Source organism: Eretmochelys imbricata, chromosome 4 (genome assembly GCF_965152235.1).
Source record: "Eretmochelys imbricata isolate rEreImb1 chromosome 4, rEreImb1.hap1, whole genome shotgun sequence".
Taxonomy (NCBI): domain Eukaryota; kingdom Metazoa; phylum Chordata; order Testudines; family Cheloniidae; genus Eretmochelys; species Eretmochelys imbricata.
The window spans coordinates 115194007-115215710 of record NC_135575.1 but is presented as its reverse complement, the minus strand read 5'-3'; the positions used below and the strand labels follow the sequence as shown (position 1 = coordinate 115215710).

General features: G+C 36.0%; 1 protein-coding gene across 2 annotated transcripts in view; it reads right to left on the bottom strand.

The window, feature by feature from the left end:
- TAPT1 (transmembrane anterior posterior transformation 1) overlaps positions 1-21704 on the bottom strand; it is a 98526-nt gene that overhangs the window by 49385 nt on the left and 27437 nt on the right. For both annotated transcript variants that reach the window (XM_077815823.1, XM_077815824.1), the window contains exons 3-4: positions 14858-14976; positions 2905-3067 (exon numbers count right to left, since the gene is read on the bottom strand). In XM_077815823.1, the coding sequence (XP_077671949.1) occupies positions 2905-3067; positions 14858-14976 (282 nt within the window). The remainder of the gene's footprint in view (positions 1-2904; positions 3068-14857; positions 14977-21704) is intronic.

The following is a 21704-nucleotide window of genomic DNA, read 5'->3' as shown; positions in this document are numbered from 1 at the left end:
TAAACCCTATATGCCGGCTCCAGGCTCCAGTAGAGTTCCATGGTGAAAGTTGTGTCACCAGCATAACACACGCTGGGGCTTCATAAGGAGCAGGAGCCGGTGGGTCTGAATCTAAAAAAAGAAAAGCGTCATTTTAAGCCAACTGGGCTGAATGCATCCCTTAAGCCTGGTTATTGGGGCAGCATTCAGTACATTATTTGGAAGTTTTTATTTCTATCAAATCCATTTGCAGGACAATTTTCTCTGACCCAGAGATAGCCGAAAACATCATTGTAAACATCTTTGTCAGCCTAATCATTTCTCCAAATTAAAATTTCAAAATCAGAAATCTGAGGTAAGTATATTTTGATACAAATGTAAATCTGGTTATTGCCTTTTTAAAAAAAATTAAAAAGTCTCTATTCCTATACGGGCAACCTGAAAGGTGTACTGCTAGTGGCAGATCTGTGTTTGGGTAAAATACAGATCTGTGTTTGGGTAAAATAGAAACATGTTCCCAGCAAGTATGTTGAGTGGGACCTAGGACCCTCTGTTTTCTGCTGTGATTTAGGCTTGTAAAAAGCCTGCAGAAATCACTTTTCCTGCTCTGCTAGGCATGAAGTTATTCATGGCAGATCAAGGAAATCCAATACACTTTCTAGTTGGATCCTTCTCCACTGAAATTAAAGGGAGTTTTCTTTGTTAACTACAGTAGAGTTTTCTTTGTTAACTACAGTAGCTATAAGCAGTATCAGAACACAGAATTCAGAGCAGCAGAAACTATTTCCTTACTCTCGAGCAGGGAGTGCACTATTGGTTCTGCTTGGATTCAGGTAAAGCCACTCTCAAACTCTTTCTCTGTTAACTCAGTGAGGGGGATGACACGCCTTCTGCTTTGCTGAGCAAAATACTGAAGTCTCCTTTTATAATTTGTAATAAGTAGCCATCACTGTATTTGTTCAGTGTTTTGAAACAGTTAAACTGAAATGAAATGATTTTGAGCATTAATAAATTGTACCATACTTAGATTTACTTACTAAGTCATGATCACTCATACTGTCAGAGATTAAGAAACGATATATGGATGAATGTCCCCTAGAATATCACAGTACACATGATCTCAGAGTGCTGAATTTTGCATTTTGATTTCAAGATTATTTAAAAGTAAATAATCACATACAAGACAAGAAAGCTTTAATAACTATACATCCAAGGTGGTTCACACACATTGCTTATTTCAGGAAGTGTATTAATAGTGTGGTTATGAAATGTCCCTCTTATTCATTATTTTCAAACAGCAGCAGTGAATAATTCATGTCGAGAACCAAAATCTCCAGATTTGGACAAACCATGGCCCAATCTCAATAATCCTCAAAGTTTTGTTAGACATCTGTATCATACTAATTATTCAAGGACTATTAGGAACACTATAGTATCCTGGCAGAACAACAGGGGCTGTAGTAGCTTCTTAAACACATTATGCCATTTACATGCTACAGATACGCAGATCTTAGGTCAGACTCAAGCCTTATCCAATTACATTTTCTTAAATGTTATTTACTGTTGTTACATTTTAGTGATAAGAAAAGCACAGTTGTAAAAGCACAGTTGTCCAAAAGCTTTATATTTATAATGAATAATACAAAAACAGATTGTGATGAGGCGCCTGCCCCACACTGGGCTCTAAGTGGTTAATAGAGCCCTAGGGAAGTTGTGCAGGAGGCAGCCAATCAGAGAAGGGCTGAAAGGCGCAACCAATCAGGGCCAAACAAGCCCATACAAAAAAGGAGCTGCAGGGCAGAGGAGAGCAGTTCTCTGCTGGGAGCCCAGGGAGGAAGGACTGTGCCTCTGGAAGGCTGACAGAACTTGCCAGTTCTGCAAGCACGGACCAAGGGAGCGCCCCTGGCTGACTGCTGGGGTTTGCAGGCAGAAGCCCTGAGGCAAGGGCAAAGAGGATGCTGGGGTCACGAGGAAGTGGCCAGACAATATGCTGCAGTAGCCACTATGGGAAGTGGCTGAACAGCGGACTGCAGGTCCCCTGGAAGTGGGGAGCAAGGTGTGTTGCACAGCCAGTGGGCTGTGTTGCTGAAGAGGATGCCATGGTCCTTGGACAGACATGGGTCCTAGAGCAGGAGTGACAGTGGCAAGACACCACCTGAAGCGGGCACAGAGCTAATTCCCAAGACAGCCAGCAGGAGGCACCACCATGGTGCTTGAATCCCGTTACACATATACTTTGAGTTTTTACAGGACTTCCCTTTATCCTACCTCACAGGCTATCTCTCTGCTTTCTTCCTTCCCTTCCCTGTTTCTCTAACACTCCTCTAAACTCATGGCAGAAACTCTATCCATGTACTCAGACTTTTGTCTGATGGTATGGACTGGGAGAGGTTGAAAGCCTAAGCATATTAAAAGGCACATTTCTAAAAAGAAAAATTTAACAGATAAATTTCATCTACCTTTTGCCTTTTCTTTGTTCTTCCATAGGATTTTGCCACTACTGGGCAAAACCTTTTCAGTAGCTCTTCCTATTTCAAATAATTTTTTTCAAACTATCAGTCTCTGACTCTTGCATTTCAAATTTCAGTCCAAAACTCTCTTCTCAGTTTCCTATTTCTCACTTTCTCTCCCTCTTTTTTTATTTAACTTAATTAACTCTGATGCATTACAAGAAACAGATTTATGAAAGAAGATGTATAACAAAGTTGTTGCACCCTTTTTTATGGAAGCATCTCTTTTAGATATTTTCATGTCCAGGTCTATTTTGCTATATGTTCAAGTCCACCTTGGGGTGTAACATCTTTTTACCTACTATATTAGAGAGATGTACCAAAGTCATAAAGTACAAAAGTCATAACAGTATTATATTAAATATCCTGAAAGAAAGCATACTTTGACATTTCCTTTTGATGCCAATGCCCTTACCTCCAGCATGTTATAGATGATGTAGAGTTTTATGACAGACTGTCCTCTTATCAGATGGTACATCATAGAGTAGTCAACGTAGTGCATCATGAAGTAGCAGATGACCAATATAACTCCCTTGAAAATGTCACATACCTGAGCAGGTTGTAGTAAACGTCTATCACTGAAATATAAAGCACAAAATAATTCTTTATGTTATACAGCCACAAAATACAAATGCCACTAGCTGATATGCACTGACAGAGGCTGTTGGCTAAGAATACATAGTATTTGAAACAGAGTTTACTGCTGAGCTAAAAAACCAAGAAGCAGTGCACTAGGAACAATTATACAAAATTACAGATCAGTCCTGAATAGGATTGCTTCTCTACTAGCTGTCAAGGCCCCAGAAATTCAAATAAAATCTCATTTGCCCCCAACCTTGACAAGAGCCTTGTGCACATAGGTATATTTGTTTTTAATGAACCTTTCACTCTGGGCCATTTTACATATCAATTTAATCTTCTCCCTTACAGAAGTAGCCATGCTTGCTTCACTCTTTGAGAAGGAAATGAAGCCTCCTTCTGAGATTGCAGTACAAAGAATGAGATCATAGAATCACAGAATATCAGGGTTGGAAGGGACCTCAGGAGGTCATCTAGTCCAACCCCCTGCTCAAAGCAGGACCAATCCCCAATTTTTGCCCCAGATCCCTAAATGGCTCCCTCAAGGATTGAATGAGATTCTGCGGGTTGGAGTACAAACCCCTAATATACTATTCAATATCTTTTTTTAGTACTAAGATTCTGCAACTTTCTCAAAAGCACACAACCTGAAATGCCCAAGTTAGCTCCCAAACACCTAGCCCATGTAAGAGTACACAGCATAACACTCTCCAGGCATATTCTTCTGCCTTAGTAGTATGGGCTACCAACCATTCAATGTACTTTAACAAAAACCATACAAAGTATGCCAACTTGCCCACTTCATATTTAGCACAATGAAATTCCAAGGAAGATACTCACCTGTCAATGCTTATAATCAACTACTGAGCACTAATCAGATGCCGGACGCTTAAAATTCTTACAGATTGGGTCACAGGGTTAAAGCACCATAGTCCAAATATCAAAAGCACATGGCAAACATTAGTGAAGTAAGCCTCATAACAATCTTGTGAGGTACTGTACATAAGCATGTCTACATCTGAATTAAAAATTGTTTTAACACGTTTACTAACAAATGAAAGCTCTAGTAGAAACAAGGACACTACAGTTAAGTTGGACCAGTTAAAATGATTATTATTATGATTGTGTTCTTGTCTACACTAGAACTTTCTGATGCACTCACAAGTGTTAAAACATGATCATTAATTCAGGAGTAGCTGAGCCCAGAATGATAAGGCAACTTTGCTCCAGCTGTAGTAGACGTGCAACTGTCTGGAAGCTGGGTACAGAGAATGTTTCTTTATCTTCAGGATTGTCTACATTTTAGGAATAGTTATTTTAGTCTAAGCCCGTGTGAATATTCATTCTGGAAAAAGTGAATTAAAAAGGCACTCATATACAAGAATTAGTGTGTAAATGGGGGCTTATACCAAAATAACTACTCTGGAATAATTACTCTGGAATAGCTATTTCAGTACATTTGCAAGAGTAAACAAGCCCTTATTTTCTACCAGCCTAAGGAAATTAAAAAATTATGGGCAAGAGAGAAAATGCCTGGACAGATACACATACATAATGAAATCACTCTATGTAGAAATTATAAAATATGGCAGAGATGCTATGAGTGATACATTAAAGGAAGAGCCATAATCAGATTTAACTGGTACCTTATCAGAATATAAAATGTTGACAAACCCCTCTACATTTTAGTACATTTCCAAAGCAAAAATTGTGGTATAAAAATACAACGAACATATCGGGCTAGGTGTACATAAATTACATAAGGTATACAGTTCCATTGCAGCAGATTACTTTACTTATTTGCAGTACTATTGTAAACCACATTGGTCCCAGGACATGTGAAACACAAGGTAGGTGAGGTAGCATCTTTCACAGTTGGTCCAGTGAAAGATAATACCCCTCACCTATCTTGTCTCTGATTACTTTACTTAACAGAAGTAGGCAAATTCTACATTCTCCTTGGACTGACAAAATCAGAAGCCCACCTACTCTCTGCAGTGTTTTACACACACTCCACACAATTGTTTATGGATTCCAACTGATTATTTACATATTTATTTAGAATCTTGAATTACAGACAGTCTAAAAAAAACCCATGATTCCTTTCAGTGAAGAAAAGAACAATTTGTTTTCTCCATAATCCACTGCACAGAAGTTTCAATTTACTTTACTATTGTTTATGAGGATAATCTTGGGGCATTCTCTAGCTCACTCTCCATAGAACATCCATAGATGTTGGTACAGACCAAAGAACTCAATCTCTCTCAGGGCTCTAGCCAGGCAGTGAAGCTGTAAGTGAGGCTACCCTCTTACGAGCACACAAGAGGCCAACCTTCAATTGGGTTTTTTGTCCTACCAAGCTATTTTGTTCATCACTGTGTTATGGTACTTAAAAGAATATAGTGGAGATGTACAGAGGCAATATATCAAAGGCTAGGAAGGGTTATTGTGATGTTAATGTCACATCAATTAAATAGATCTTTCCAGTTGTCAAGAATGTAAAAAAGGTTATTTTAACCTCAAATTTATTTTGCTTTAAATATGAGCTAATGGGGAAAAATTATCTACTTTTAAAAATTATTATATTTCTGACATAAGAAAAGCCAGTTTAAGACCTACATGAGTAGCGCTGCCAGCCCCTTAAACATCCCTGACTATTGCAATATAATGCAAAACTATAGAAAAAGAACAATGTTTGACCAATGAAAAGGAACAAATAGGGGAAAATTTCTTTGCTTCAGAAGACTTTTTTAAATTCCATTTTTGAAACAATCATAAATCAATGACTTAACCATGTGCAAGTTTTATACCCATGCTATTCTAAACAAATGTCTTACGTGCATCTCAAACAGTAGGAAGAAGTTCTGTCTCCATCTATTGTTTGGGAGAAACAAAGCCCAAGTGTCTAAACTTGTGCAAAAGATCAGAAACACACAAATATCATTATGAAGAAAAAAGTTACAAATGCTCACATTTCAGGAGTATTTCAACTGCAGAGAATATTTGTTTTTACAGTATTTGTATTGTACATTATTCTAGGAGAAGAAAAATAGTTTCAGGCTCATACTGCATTGCCATCTGTCCTTGCCAAACCCTTCTTTGTTCTAACAGCTGTACCATTGAAGTTATTTAACAATTGGTAGAGCATGAGTAAAATGAACCACAATAAAACCCTGGTTTACTGGTATCCAGAATAACTAAGTCAATTAAATGTATAAAGCTGATGAGAGTTTGGCATCCAAAACCTGTAATCTGGCTAGTGCATTTTTAGCAATCTTTATCCCACATATAAAGGATCCATAATATAATGATATAATAAACTTATTCACAATTTTACTCAGTGCTGCCAATATTTTGAAGAGAAGCCAGGCTACTGATTTTTACCAAATTTATCCCAAGGAGAAGCAGTGATGGCATTTCTTCTATGGGCCCACCACAAAAAACAAAAGCCAAACTAAAAACAAAAAGGCAACAAAGACACCTAAGAACAAACATGAGGGGTTTTTATTGTTGTGGTTTAAGCATCAGCTCACAAGAGACAGCAAATTTCTTATGTACGGTTTGTTTGTAAGTAAAGGGCCATCTGGATAAAATATTCTTGGCCTAGCTGCTCTTACACAGCAGAAGTGGCAATTGATTGCAAAACAAAAAGAACAGAAGCACAAAAATTATCCATCTTCTCTCTCTAATTCTAATATCACGTTATATTTACCTTGTATTGTGTTAAATTGCAACATCTAGGTACTTTTCTAAATTTTTTAGATTATAAATTCAAAATGTATGACTATACAAAAAGATAACACACACACAGGCAGCCACATTCCATCCAGTCAAACTGTCCATCTAGTCCAACATCTTGTTGTCTCAAATACTGATTAATGCTTCAGAGGATAAATCCTCATGATGGAAAAATATTCAGGAATATGCCCAAAAGAGACATTTCTTTCCAATACTAGGCAGTAAATGATTGGTTTTTATTCCAAAAAATTTATTACCTTTTTAAAATTCTTAACTAATTTAAGTGTAATAGATTCAAAAAAGATTACATTTATATAAGACTAAGTCTATCTTTTGGTTCAATATTCTTTGGCAGCGAGTTATGAACTATGCAACAACTGATTATCAATTTTAAAATTTGTTGCCTTTTAATGCCATTACTGTTTATAATTTTATCACGCTGTTGCATATGTGAAAGAGCGTAAAAACCTAGCACCCAATTTATTCTCTGTTCAGCCTACCAGCTGATCCCCTGCCAAATTCTGAATTACTGTTCCAAAGTTCTGAGGCACTAGAGCCATTCCAAAAGACTCAGACTCTTTTTAATAAATACTAGCAAAACTATTTATTTTTCACTAGCCCTGTTATTGAAAAACAGTTGAACCATTTTTGCTCAAACTTTCAGAAACAAAACAATCTGAGGCAGACACTAAGCATGGAATATTTCAACCTAAGCAGTTAAAAATTGACAAAGTTATAAGCAATTGAAGACAGGCTGTTATAATGGGAAGTGTTAGACAACCTTGTTATTGTTATTCCTGCTGTCCTCACATCACAGCTGCTGTAGGTAAGGCTGCTAGTATGCAGCAACCACAGTCTTTCATGCTAATCAATAAATGTCTTGTTGTTTACTTGTACTCCCTGTCTGTTGATATTCATCTGCTGTCTCTTGTTCTATACTTAGATGCTAAGCCCCTTGGGGCAGGGACTGACTTTTTGTTCTGCGTTTGTATAGCACCTAGCAAAACAGAGTTCATAGCGCTATTGTAATACAAATAAATACACAGTAATACACACTACAGATTATACAAAAATGTAAGATAGTTATGATTGAAATCCTTTAAAAACATATCAAGTTATTAATGAACACATTATTAATACTATCTTAGATTGAGCCAGATTTTGTTATAAAAATAAATTTACTTAATTATATAGAGTACTTATTGCATTTCACTGAACTTACATAATGCAACAGGCTAGTTAGTTGTACTGTCTGATTTATGCACTAAAAACACTTCAAGTTTCGGTCGCAAAACTAAGTGAATTTTTCAGTCCAAACAAAAATCTTTTCATTTGAATTTTAAAAAAATATTCGTTACAACTTTTCCATTAAATATTAAGCATTGTATGTTTAAAAATAAATCACTTTAAATTTTGAGCCTCACTGTATTGACCACATCTCTCTTTAAAGTAAAAGAACATTCGATTTAAACACAACTATTGCTAACAGATTTAAGTCGGTTTTCGTTTCTCCTTTTTTATAACTATTACTGATATTTACATGAAAACTGAATTGTTAAACTTTTAGCTATATATTTATATATTTATATTTATATTTTTCCTCAACTGAAGTCTTAATCCTTCACTTGCAGCATCATAATTATATTATTGAATTAGAGGATTATGACTTTAAATGAGGCATAAACAGGAACGAGCAGGCTACTGCTTAAAAAACAATGCTTTTATTTTTCATAAAAATATCTTTACTAATTAAAATGTCAGGGAAAACAAAACCAAAATGAGTTTGCTATAAGCATGCCTGCATATAGACTGAAATCAGTGTCAGTTTTTGCTTTGGAAAAGGTGTGTGTGTGTCTGTCTGTGCATGTGCAGTTCTCCTCAACTGGTTTCTAATATTAAGGTATTGCTCATACACCTCCATTTGAAATACAGGACAAAATGGGGCTAAGTTTGTCAATATTAAATGGCACTTCACTTTTCAAACACCACAAAAACTACATGCAAACAACACAGCACGAGACCATGCTAAGAACATAACATAAAACCAACCTGACTCTTAGGCCCTGATGAGAGCTGTCACAGAATAAATGCAAAATAAGACTTCATGTGAGAACAATAAAAAAAATTCACTTAATTTCCTTTTAAAATAACAAGCAGCAATAATATTAAAAGTCAGCAAATGAAGAACTTAGCACAATTTTAAGTGTCTATTTTATTTTGCAAATAAGTCTAAAAATTTTCACAATATCTATAACTTTCTTTCTGAAAAACAAAACAATTAGCTCAGTTTTTTACACCTGGTGAAATGCAGATATATTTTCAGAAATCCAGAGACTGAAGTTGGTCTTGTGGTCACCCAGAGATACAAAGTAATTTCACTCAGTTAACTGGGTTACAGTTTTTACAAATCTCCTGTCGTTTTAATTTAAAAATTTGCTTAAAAAATGAAGTACAACCAAAAAACATAACTATGATGGTGCAGAGATGCATTTGGAATACAATGTATTACTATACAAAGTAAAAACAGACCATGTACTATGCTAGATAATTAATGAAAACAGAGCAGGGGCTATGATGTTAAGAATTTTTTATACGTTGGCTGAAGTGGTACACATACACTACCTACACAATTTTTAAAACCAACTGATTTTTAATATCAAACTATATTTCCATAGCCAAGAAAAGTCACATAAGACTATTATGTGAGTCTTATGTGACTTATACAAGTCTATTTCTAATAGCAAGGGTTAGCCTTTATGCTTTCCTATAAAGAGCCATACGTCCGTGAGCAACGTATAATAAGTGCCAGACTTTTTACCCAGGAAAGTTAATTAATAATCTACCTATGTTGTCCATTTATATATTGTGATCAGTCAGTCTACTGACTACAAGTAGATGTGAATTTTGCTGATAGCATAAAAGGAAAATCAGGATTTACTCACCATGGTGAAGTTCCCTGTGACACCACATTCCATCCTATAAAGGAAGTGAAAGTGCTCTTCCCTTCAGTCTGATTTACAAGAGAGAAAGAAAGAGAGAAGGTTGTAATGTCGCTACACTACGTAGTTATGGAAAGGAAAGATGGACGTCTGCCCTGACACTGATAAGCTTTTCTAACGTAGCATACACAGAATGCACATGGACAGGGTTTTGGATTTTTGTTTAGAAGGAATAAATTAGAATATATCCTGATGGAAGAAGACACACATTTGCCTTCTCAGTGATTTCATCAGACAGTGAAGAATCTATGCGAGTACAAGGGCTGGAACTAGTTCTTAGCACAAAAAACACCTTCCCAAAAACAAAACAAAAAGCTGGGGACTAAGTCGGTATGTAATGGAAACTCCAATTTACTTTTTTAAAAAGGTCTGACAATATGACAAAGAAACAAGATCCATAGAGGAAAAGTATGTTTGGTTTTTCTAGACTGTTCTCTCTGCTATAGTTCTTTCTTTGAAGTAAAGCAGTAACATTTGTTTATTTCCTACTGAAAGGACTGAAGCCCAAAATGGATAATGGGGAATTTTATAGTTATAGCCACTACAATTAGGCCTAGAAGGGAGCTAAATTAATTATAATTGGACCTAGTTCTACTTATTCCTTTTAGGAAGAAATGAGCAGAGCAATAACATACCCTGTATACCAAGTATATTTAAAAGATAGATCTGTTGAATTCCACATCACAGAACAAGTTTGAACATTTTAGGGAAACACTCCAAGGATTTAATACTTAGATACTGACATTTCTTCCCATATGAGAAAATTTATAATCTAGTTCAGTATTTTCTAGAATGCTGCTTTAAAAAAAAAAGTCTGAGATTATAGAAAAACCTCACTTTCAGGAAAGAACAAAGATGTAATTTAACCTAGTCTTTATTCATTCTATGGCTTAATTATAGAATTATAGGATCCTCTTTAGTCCTAATATCTAAGAAACTGTCTTGGATAATGTGCAATTTTAAGACTTCATCCTATGACTCTCTGTACCAATATTATTATGAACAAAGATCTTCCTATCATTTCTTCATGGGCCTTTAGCTATGCTAGGCTGAAAATAAATGATCAATATCCTTATAAAATTCTACAAGCAAAAGATTAAGATGCTTAGGAAATCTGTTGTCTGAACTAATCAGATCTGGCTCAATTGTCAAGGAAACATCTCATACTTTTCTCAGAAGTACAGTTTAAGAATCTACTCTTGAGAAGTATCTTAAGAGATTTATTCCAACAAATTTTTGGAAATCCTTTACATTAGAATTGGTGTTCCAGCACAGCATGATTGAGTGGCTGAAGAATATCTTAGTTAGTATCCAGAATTTAGTTAACAGTAAGAATAGCAAAAAAAGATTTACTGAATTTAGGAGAATTTTATCTTCCTTGGAGGAAGACATCAGTCACTGGAATTATCTGAGTTAAGAGTTTTGTAAGATTGCCTTACTAATTCTACTTAACTATCTGTCAAATCTTTAGAGACACCCACTCTATGTTTGGAATACAGACCTAAGGAAATTAGGCCTGCCAAACTACAAAAATACACACTATCACTCAGTCCCAAGGGAAACAGCAGCAAAGTCCTGCCAGTTTTGCTGAGCAAGAATGACAGGCAGTTTACACTTAGTGACAGACTCCTGAATTGCTCCAACTACGAATATACTGTAGATAAGCTGTAGCTTCAGTAATTTTGAGCATCTGTGAAGATATAGCTATCTATGTTAAAATTAATGTTGTTCTAACAAATATAATGAACCAGAATTTGCACAACAGATTTAAAGCTAGACCAAAGAAAGTGACCTAGAATAACTTAGTGGTCAAATTGTTGAAGAGCTTATATTCTCTAACCTGTAAAGTAGGTATGTCAAAACCTGACAATGCTCAAGTAGAATGGCGACAGGAAATTTATCCCAGATATGGGAATCTCCTTGTTCAACGTTTCAGCTAATTTGTTTCATGGGGATATTAAAATATACACATATGTTTCTTATGTACAGTTCCCTCTTTGCACTTAAGCACCATACATGTTACCACGAATACAGATTAGCCTGACATAAAAGGAAAAGCTTTAAGTTTTTCCAAGAAAAAAGGAAGGGAAATACAATCCCTATTTTATAAAGAACAGTAAAGTTACAAGGAAATAGAATAAATGAAGAGCAAAAGGAGAAGGGAGACTGAACACTGATCAACTTCCCTAATGAGATCTAGAGAAAAAAGTCCAAGTGAAGGGAGGAGCACTTTTATTTACTATACAGAATGGAATATGATGTTACAGGTTACAGCTATAAGGAAGAACTAGTCAAATCTTTCCAACCAAAGGGCAGAACACCTACTTGAACTGTGTGAGGAAGAGAAAGTTAATCAGCGATTTGCTTTGTCAATAACTTCAGTAATTATAGATATGCTTTACCTACTGACATGGTATTTAGCTATACATAAGTGTATACTGATAATTTTGGGAATCAAAGCCCAAATTTTATTTTTTGCTATACCAAATCAAATCAGTGGTTATTAAATAACAAAAGTAAAATTGAGAACTCAGAATGCCTAGGAACAGCATCATCATGTCATGCTAAACAAAATTACAGTGTATTGTAAACATGAATTAAGTGTGAACATTATATGAAGTCATCACATTTAAAACATCCATGAATTAGACAATGTATGATAATCTACTCTAATGAAGAGTCTACCTCGCTAAATGTATTTGCAAAGGTGTGTTTTGAGTGAAGTTGTTTTGAAAAGTGATTGAACAAAACTGAACGTACTCACTGAAAAGATCTGCTCCTTAGGTTTACTGAAAATCATAGCTGTTGATATTACCAATGAAAGGTTTTTACTACTACTTACTTCTTTTAGCCCTGTATAGCCAAAATAGTAGAATGAGTTGGATTTTGGCTCAAACATTAAAAAAAAGTTCAACTAGTGGACCAAATTGTTAAATTACTGGCTCTTGGCCAGACCTGTAAAACCTGACTGAAGACAATGGGGTTGCCAAGGTACATCTAAAAAATAATGTTTAGTCTATATATATTTATTACAGATTATTATGCACAGTAGAAGAGGCTTCTTTTCCTGATCCCAGACTAGCTCTGCAAGGCTGGCATCAAGGAAAAGAAAACATTTTACTTGTAAACTGTGTAAAAAGAAAGGAAGTAATCGAGAGAATAAATCCCCACAATGCCATTTTTAAATGACAGTTTTAGAGTTGAACTGTATTTTAATATTTTGGTGATTACGTCTCCTCTTGTAAGACTCTGTATGGATGTTGTTTAATTGGTGATGAAGAAACAAGTTAAAATTGATAAACTGTAGTACTGTGCTATACTACAGATGTACATGGTAAGAAAATCTTTGTTTTGCATTATGAAAAACTCCCAGATTAATCTCATGAAACAGCAAGATAAAATACACTGAAGGTTGCCATCTAGTGTCCATTTTTAATAGTTTTAAACACTAACCAAATTTGCGCACACAGATTTCACAACACAAAACAGGAAGACACTTTAAAAGCTATGGTGGTCTTTTTCATGTAATCACACTAGCTTTCCCTCTGTTAAAAAGATATATTCTAAAATAAAACATTTCAAACCCACAAAACATTGTCTATATAATACAAATGCAAGCTGACTTTTTATTATTAGGACAACGCAGTGCTTATGAAAGTGCAGACTGCAGCCACACAATATTCTATTAATTCAAATAAATATTACCGCATAGGCACCAGTACTGCAATCTCTCAAGTGTAATACACTCAAGGGTTTGCATAACGTCTAAATGGAGATACCCTCTTTTCAGGATTAAACTAAATTTAATCTATGCATCTATTCAGGGTTGGCGGGGGGAGCAGAATGGGTGACAACTGTACCAGGGCCCCGAGATCAGGGGGCACCCCAAAATGGCAATAACTTCTGTGTAAACAAAGTGAAAAAGGAGAGGGAGGGGCCCTAATAAGCATGATATATCAAGTCCTCACATTTCTCTGGACAGGCCTGCATCCATTCAATCTTTGTTCTCTCAGCCCTTGGGGGGGGGGGGGGATTCTATCAGCTGGTAATAACTTTTATGCATTAACAATCAGAACTATTGATCTAGGAGTGAAAGTCTCTATACTCATTACCAATCCCCCAAATCAGTCAGGTTCCTTAAATAATTTTAGTAAAGCAGTGGCTCTCAACCTTTCTAGACTACTGTACGACTTTCAGAAGTCTAATTTGCCTTGCATACCCCCAAGTTACACCTAACTTAAAAAAGACTTGCTTACAAAAATCAGACAAAAATACAAAAGTATCACAGCACAATATTACTGAAAAATTGTTTACTTTTTCATTTTTACCACATAATCAAAAAATAAATCAAATGGAATATAAATATTGTACTTATATTTCAGTGTAAAGTATATAGAGCAAGACAGAAACAAGCGTCTGGATGAAATTTTAGTTTGTAATGACTTGGCTAGTGCTTTTTATGTAGCCTGTTGTAAAACTATGCAAATCTCTAGATGAGTTGATGTACCCCCTGGAAGATCTCTACATAGCCCCAGGGGTATGCGTACCCTTGGTTGTTGAAGTAAGGTGCCCTCTCCACCCAGCATTTACTTCCTTATTGAAGCAAAATCATGCTTTTTATATAAGAAAAGGGTTACCTTTGATTTCACAGCAAAATAATTTTCTCCTAAGTGTTTATTTCAACACAAAGCCACAATGCGTCAAGGTGCCCATCAACAACCACTGAATTAAAAGTGCTATTTAATTCAACACTTAAAAAATATGTAGCTATTTAATTCAACCCTTTAAAAAAACATGTCTGCATGATGTTATGGGCAACATGTGGGCCAACCAAAGGGGTGAGTTAGTGATGAGTGTTAAGACTAATTTGACTTTTTTTCCTGTTTTGGTAGGTTTAAGTGAGACCTTCTATTCACAACACTGGAATCCATTATCAATATGAGTCTGAGCCCAAAGGGCCATAAAATTAAATAAGCTAATTACAAAAAGTTAACCATGTAGTTAAAATATTTAAAGATGGTAATATTTTTTTTAAACAAAACAAAAACTTACCGTAAGCCATAGCAAGGCAGAGTGATGAACTGGAACAATGCCAGAAAAACTCGCAAAGGAAGCAGGGTGAACACATAGAGAAAAGCATCCAGGCACAAAAAGATTCCAAAAAACATCAACTAGATTATAAAAACAAAGACAAACATGTCATTCCTTTTACACAACTGTCTATATTGTAATAATTTCACATATAAGACCTCAGTCAGTCAACAAAAATATAAAATAGTAAACCCCCAGTTATGCACAATACTTCCATTTATTAGCCAGTGAACTGTAGGACGCAACATGTGGTAAACTTGGAAATCTGTTCAGCAAATATTCTGCTCCATGAAGTCCAAATAGCAGAAGCTTTGCAGGCTTCCGCAGCTCACCGGTCTCAATTTTTATTCAACAGGTGAACTGCCCTTGGATGAAACTGCAGATCACTAGCTCTGACTTCTACTTAGGTTACACAGTTGAAGTTTCAGAGTAACAGCCGTGTTAGTCTGTATTCGCAAAAAGAAAAGGAAGACTTGTGGCACCTTAGAGACTAACCAATTTATTTGAGCATAAGCTTTCGTGAGCTACACCTCACTTCATCGGATGAATACTGTGGAAAGTGTAGAAGATCTTTTTATACACACAAAGCATGAAAAAAATACCTCCCCCCACCCCACTCTCCTGCTGGTAATAGCTTATCTGAAGCCATCACTCTCCTTACAATGTGTATGATTTGTAGGTTTTAAAATACAAAGGATGGCTACTTTACAGATGTTCTTTTTAATGTGTTTGTCTTTCACAAATATCTATTTCCCATCATGACTAGATAAAACTAGACAAAAGATCAGTGTTTAAAATATTGTTCTACCATATCAGGCCAGGGCTAATGTTAATTTTCTTTGAGGGGTATCACCCACTTTTCTTGTCCAATCTTATGGGAGAGAACTTATTTAGGAAGTTAATCTTTTAAATTAAAGGTAACAAAAACTTTAAACTGGGGGAAGTTAGCACGCAAGATACTTAAGGCTGGAAACAGTTTTTTTTTTCTTCTTCTTCTTACAGCCAAGTTCACAGGTACTCTGTGGTAACTAAGCAAATGTAGATTCTGTAAGTAAGGCAGCCTGGAAATTCTGTGACTAACTCAGGTAAACTTTAGTTTTTGTATGAAAAATATCAATATAATCCCATATCCAATGTAGAAACAACAATGACCACTGAAAGTAACAAGTATGCTCAATTTACTCTATTATTCCAGAGCCATGTGAACAGAGATTGAGAAGAATCACCTGGCTGCTGAATGGAGAAACTACAAGCAATAGCAGAGACAAGCAATGGAAAGAGGAGCCAAAAACTGTGGCTAACGAAAGCGGAGAATTGCAGATACACCCTTATCATTCAGCAGTCAAGAGGTTCTGGGGTGGTAAGGAGAGAGACAGACAACTCCTATGCCTTTCAGGAGCCAGTGGGGGCTAAGTAGTATCTTCAGACATCTATTAACCAGAGACCATATGAAATATGCAGTCCCAGAGAAAGGTCAAACAATAGCATACTGGTAGGAATCCCAAACATCTTTCTGTGTCTCAACAGATGAGGTTAGGGGTGGCTTCTCAGCCAGGGACTGTTCCTGGGCAGTGGCACACTACCCAATCCCCGAAAGTGTTTGTATTATTCTTGGAATGAGTCTAGTAAATTATATATATCCTCTGGATACTATCTCACTGGTAATTGCTCCAAAGCCCTATGTGAGAGCAGATGTGGGTGCTCGCATGTGTGCAGAGGCTGGGAAAATGTGTGTGGGAGAGATTGGGATAAAGTACAGTACTGCAAGAGACAAAGGAGGAAATAGTCACTGAAGACAATTTAGGAAAAAGATACACTGTATAATGTACAACAAGCAATACTTTTTTTCCTTTACATTTCAGGATGTGTAGCAGCACATGCATTTTCACATTGGCTAGTAAGCATCAGGCTATTTTTTTAAGCTCTGCTTAGAAAGAACTGCACCTTCCCAGGTAAGCTTTAACCCTTTACTAAATTAAATACACACCAACATGAAAATTAAAATTACACTTGAATGTTGCTAAGTAACAAAACCCCATAGTTGATTTTTTTAGTCATTGAAACTAAATACCTCTAACACAAATTATTTTCAGAAAGAGCAAGAGCATCACAAGCATTAAGCTTCAAAAAAATTATCCCGGATAGAATCTGTATACAATCAAATTCTGTTACACAGGTAAGACATAACACAAACTTCCAGAGAGGGATTGGGAGAACAGGGCCGTTGTGATTTCTCCCCCACCCCCACGGAAAATACCCACTGGAAAATTAAAAACAAACATATCAAGGTTTTATTAAATGAAACAAATTTATACTCTGCAACTCATTTTGTAAGCCCATTTATGCTTCAAATAGATACATAATCCAAAATGAAAAGTTTACAATTCTATACGTTACACAAGATAACATAACTGAGTCTCCAATCTCCCAGCTAGTTAGGCCCACAGCTTTTGTATCTGCTCTTAGATCTCAATATACTTACCAGCTTTATAAATTTATTTTCAAAAGCCAGCCTACTACAATTTTTTCAAATCAAACCACGAGTGTGCTAAGAACATGCTCACTAGATGCTGAACTGACTGGACAAAAGCATAAGGTCTTGGAGTGGGGAGTGGAGGAAAAAACAAAACAAACCCTGACAACATTCTGAATTCAATTGTCTTGATTTGACTTACACAATTTTCCAGCAGTTTAATGCTGACAATCTCCTTCACAAAGGTAGATTTGGAGTAGAAATCTGAATATTCAAATTAATTTGCTGGAAGAAGTAACTCAGGAATATAATCCAGCACCCTCCTTGTCCTATTCTAGGCACAATATATGTCCTTTGTATTCAGAACCACTTTTATTTACTACAGTATGGAACTGTGCCATAACTTCTGAGTAATTTTTCAATTTTAGCCATATGTGGTTCCAGTTCTTTGCTGCTAATCAGATCAAGCCAGATTTCCATCTTGGTTGAAAGAGTAGTTAGCCCGTGTGATCTCTTAAACCTGTCAATTGTTTTTGTATGTTCAGTGAACCTCTGTAGCATGTTGTATAAAAGACATTTTATGGTTTAAAAAGAGTACTGTCCCTGCTAGTGTAAATTCCAACCGTTGGATGCAAAGTAGAGACAATGTGCCTAAGGAGGTCCAAATGTCCCAAGGAAATTAGGACAGCAACTCTTTTTTCAACCAGCCACAATGATGATTACAGAAGAATTTCTCAATTTCCAGTGTGCTTTTGCTCTCAAATGGATTACTTCTTTCTCACAATAAAATTTAAATAAGGTGCTGAATACCAATAAGTTGATGATTGCCCTGAGTAGTTCTCATCCCTTTCCATTTTATTTCCCTTGCCTGAGCAAACAGCAGACTTTTTAGATCATGCTGATCTCTGTATTCTTTAAGGGCATCTTCAGTAACCTCAACATAACATTCTGCAGTTTTGTTTTCAGGCATAGAATCAACAGAATTATCTCGGAACACATTTTTCCCTGCATGGGTGCTTGTAGCCATGATTTCTATTTAGTGTGTTCCCCAATCTAATAATATAAGTGATTATTCTTTAAAATTTTCCTTCATTATCTTGTGTGGAACATGTAGCAGTGGACTTGCAATTTTAAGTCTGTCTGAAGAAATATATCCAGGGTTACGCGCGTCAGTCATTGCTGTAAATTGTTTATTTTGTGCTATATTTCTTAAAGTTTCTTAAAGTGCAAAGAAGGCAGTAGCTTTCTTATCAAGTTCTTATCAAAACCTTTCAATTGTTTTTATGGTATAATTAGGGCCCTACCAAATTCAGGGTTCATTTTGGTCAATTTCACGGTAATCGGATTTTAAAAATTGTAAATTTCACGATTTCAGCTATTACAACCTGAAATTTCATGGTATTGTAATTGTAGGGGTCCTGACCCAAAAAGGAGGTGTGTGGGGAAGAGGGGCGGGGGGGGAGAGACTATCCACCTTCAAGATCACCATCATTTTCTATAGTTTCGGAGTTATCTGCCAATGATAGCGTTTCAATCACATCATGTATGTCACATAGCCACAGTATATCACCTGTAGCAAAAAGAGAAAAAATCTCCATCATCCAGAAACAACCATAGATAAGTTTGTGATAAGAAGCAGACTAGAAAAAGAGGTAGTTGATGGAAAAACTGCCCAGTTTGTTTATGCAACAAACACTCCATTCCGTATGATTGAGAACCCACACTTCATTAACATGGTTCAGTCATTAACACCAGGATACAGTCCACCCAACAGAGCAGATGTTTCAGGCAAACTGCTGGATAAAGTGTATGAAAGAGAAATTGAGCAGTGTGCAAAAAGTCTAGAGGGTAAAATTGTTAACCTGATTCTTGATGGGTGGAGCAATGTCCACAACGATCCTGTTGTATATGCTTGTGTGACAACAGAAGAAGGGAATGTCTTCCTTACACAAACAATCAGGAAATGCACACACAGCAGAATACTTACGAAAAGTAGCAGTAAAAGCTATAACAAACTGTGAAAAAGAATTCAAATGTCTAGCACACAGCTTGGTCACAGACAATGCTGCAAACATATCCAAGATGAGAAGAAATTATTTAGAAGAGAGCCCCAAGCTAACATCCAGTTGCAGTGCTCATTTGATGCACCTCCTAGCCAAAGACTTCAGTGTTCCAGAAATAAAGGCTAATGTTGAAATTGCAAAATATTTCTGTAACAACCCCTTTGCAGCAGTTGCTCTGAAAAAAGTGGGAGGAACCAAGCTAACTCACCCACAAGACACGTGATGGAACTCCGTAGTGGACTGTTTTGAGCACTATGTCAAGAACTGGCCTGATCTCATGACAGTTTGTGAACAAAATTGTGAAAAAATAGATGGCACTGTCACAGCCAAAGTTCTCAACATTCAGCTAAGAGAAATGTTGAACGCATGCAGAGTACCCTGAAGCCTATTTCTGTAGCCTTGAACAAAATGCAGGGAAATAGCTGTTTTACTGCTGATGCTGTTGAAATTTGGAAGGAACTGAGTGAGATCTTAAAAAGAGAAATATGCAATGACAGTTAAATTACAAGCATTAAAAAAAACTAATGGGACAAGCACTTTCTCAATACTTGGTACCAGGATCAAACCTTAACTGCTGAAGAGGAGGAGTTGGCTAGGACATGGACATCCAGCAATCATCCCTCCATAATGCCAAATATAATAAACTTCAGAGCTAAGGGTGAACCATTCAAGAAATATATGTTTGCTGATGATGTTTTAAAGAAAGTCACACTAGTGAACTGGTGGAAGTCACTTAAGCACTTGGATTCAGAGACTGTTGAAGTGATAATCTCACTTTTAACAATAATAGCTTCTTCTGCCGGTGTAGAAAGAATATTTTCTTCCTTTGGACTAATTCATTCCAAATTGAGAAATCGTTTGGGACCTGAAAAAGCAAGAAAGCTTGTTTTTCTTTTCCAGATTATGAACAAACAGGAAAATGAAGTTGAAGACGACTGAGTTAGCTGCAGAAGCCAATATTTTAAGTTTCTCATGTTGACCTGGCTGACCTACTCTATTTAATTTTAGTTTGGTTTTTTTTTTAAATATTTCATTTAACTATTTTAACAAAAACAACCCTGATTTTAAAAAACTTGAATGTTTAACTAATTTCACGTGCTTTTTTTGTGAAAATATTATATGTTTGCTGTTGAAGAAAAAAATCCAGAATACATAATATTGGTGTTTTAGTTAAATAAAATAATTTAAACGGCTGTCTGGTGACGTTCTCCTTCTAATACATGGCAAGAAAATCCTCCAAATATTAATGATTAACCTGTTGAATTGGAGATAGTTCATCTCCCAATGACTTCATAAATATCTGCTTCAATTCCCTTTGGTAAATGAAATAACCAATCATTCATTTTCTGATGTAGCTGTAAAACTAATCTGAAAATTTAAAAAAAAAAAAAATCACTTTAAAAATGTATAGCGTGCACCTTCTAAAAACGAAACCTACATCTATCTCTGAGTTGTGAAGAATATGTATTACGGTTATAACAACCAACAAGAATGAACTTTTATGTAGAAATCCATGATTAAATCGAGTCTTCCCGACTAGTGATTTAAATCAAATCCATCTTGCTAAATTTCCACACACCCACCCCCGTCCATAAAGGTATGTATTTTTAAAATTAGTTTTAGTTGTTAGTGTACATTATGATTTTTTTCAAGACTTTCGAAAGTTAACTATTTGCTAAAATAAAATTTTAAAAGAAAATATAGGGGGAAATGGCAAGCATGAATGGTTTACAGCAAATTTTGAAGACATATTATTGGTCCGAGAACATTCCGATATTTAGTTTCCCTCTCAATGATAAAGAGGGGGAAGAGAACTGTCCCTTTCTCCTCACCCCTTTAAGAATAAGGGGGGGGGGGGAGAGATACGTTCAGGTAATTCATAAAAATCCACTCTCTGCCTTCCCCTAAATTTAAGTTGGTCATTTCTGTCTCTCAATTTTTGTGTCATCTACTTCCTGTGTTGGTATTGTCTTCTTTCCATCAGCCTCTCTCCCTATTTTCTGTCTGAATTCTTTCTAATGCTTTTTTTTTGGGGGGGGCACACAGGCATCTTTTGGGAATAGTCCTTCACTTCTCCCCATTTTCATATATAGTAAGTAGCTCCATTTAGAAGGGGCAATTCATTTTTTTGCAAATTGCTTGCTAGTTTCCTTGGTCAGTGGTATTTCAATAAAATTGAGAGGTGAATCCATATTTCTCCCCAAATGTATCTATTTTTAGCTTTCAAATGTTGGCAAGTATTTTCTTCCATCCCACAGACAACTGCATTGCA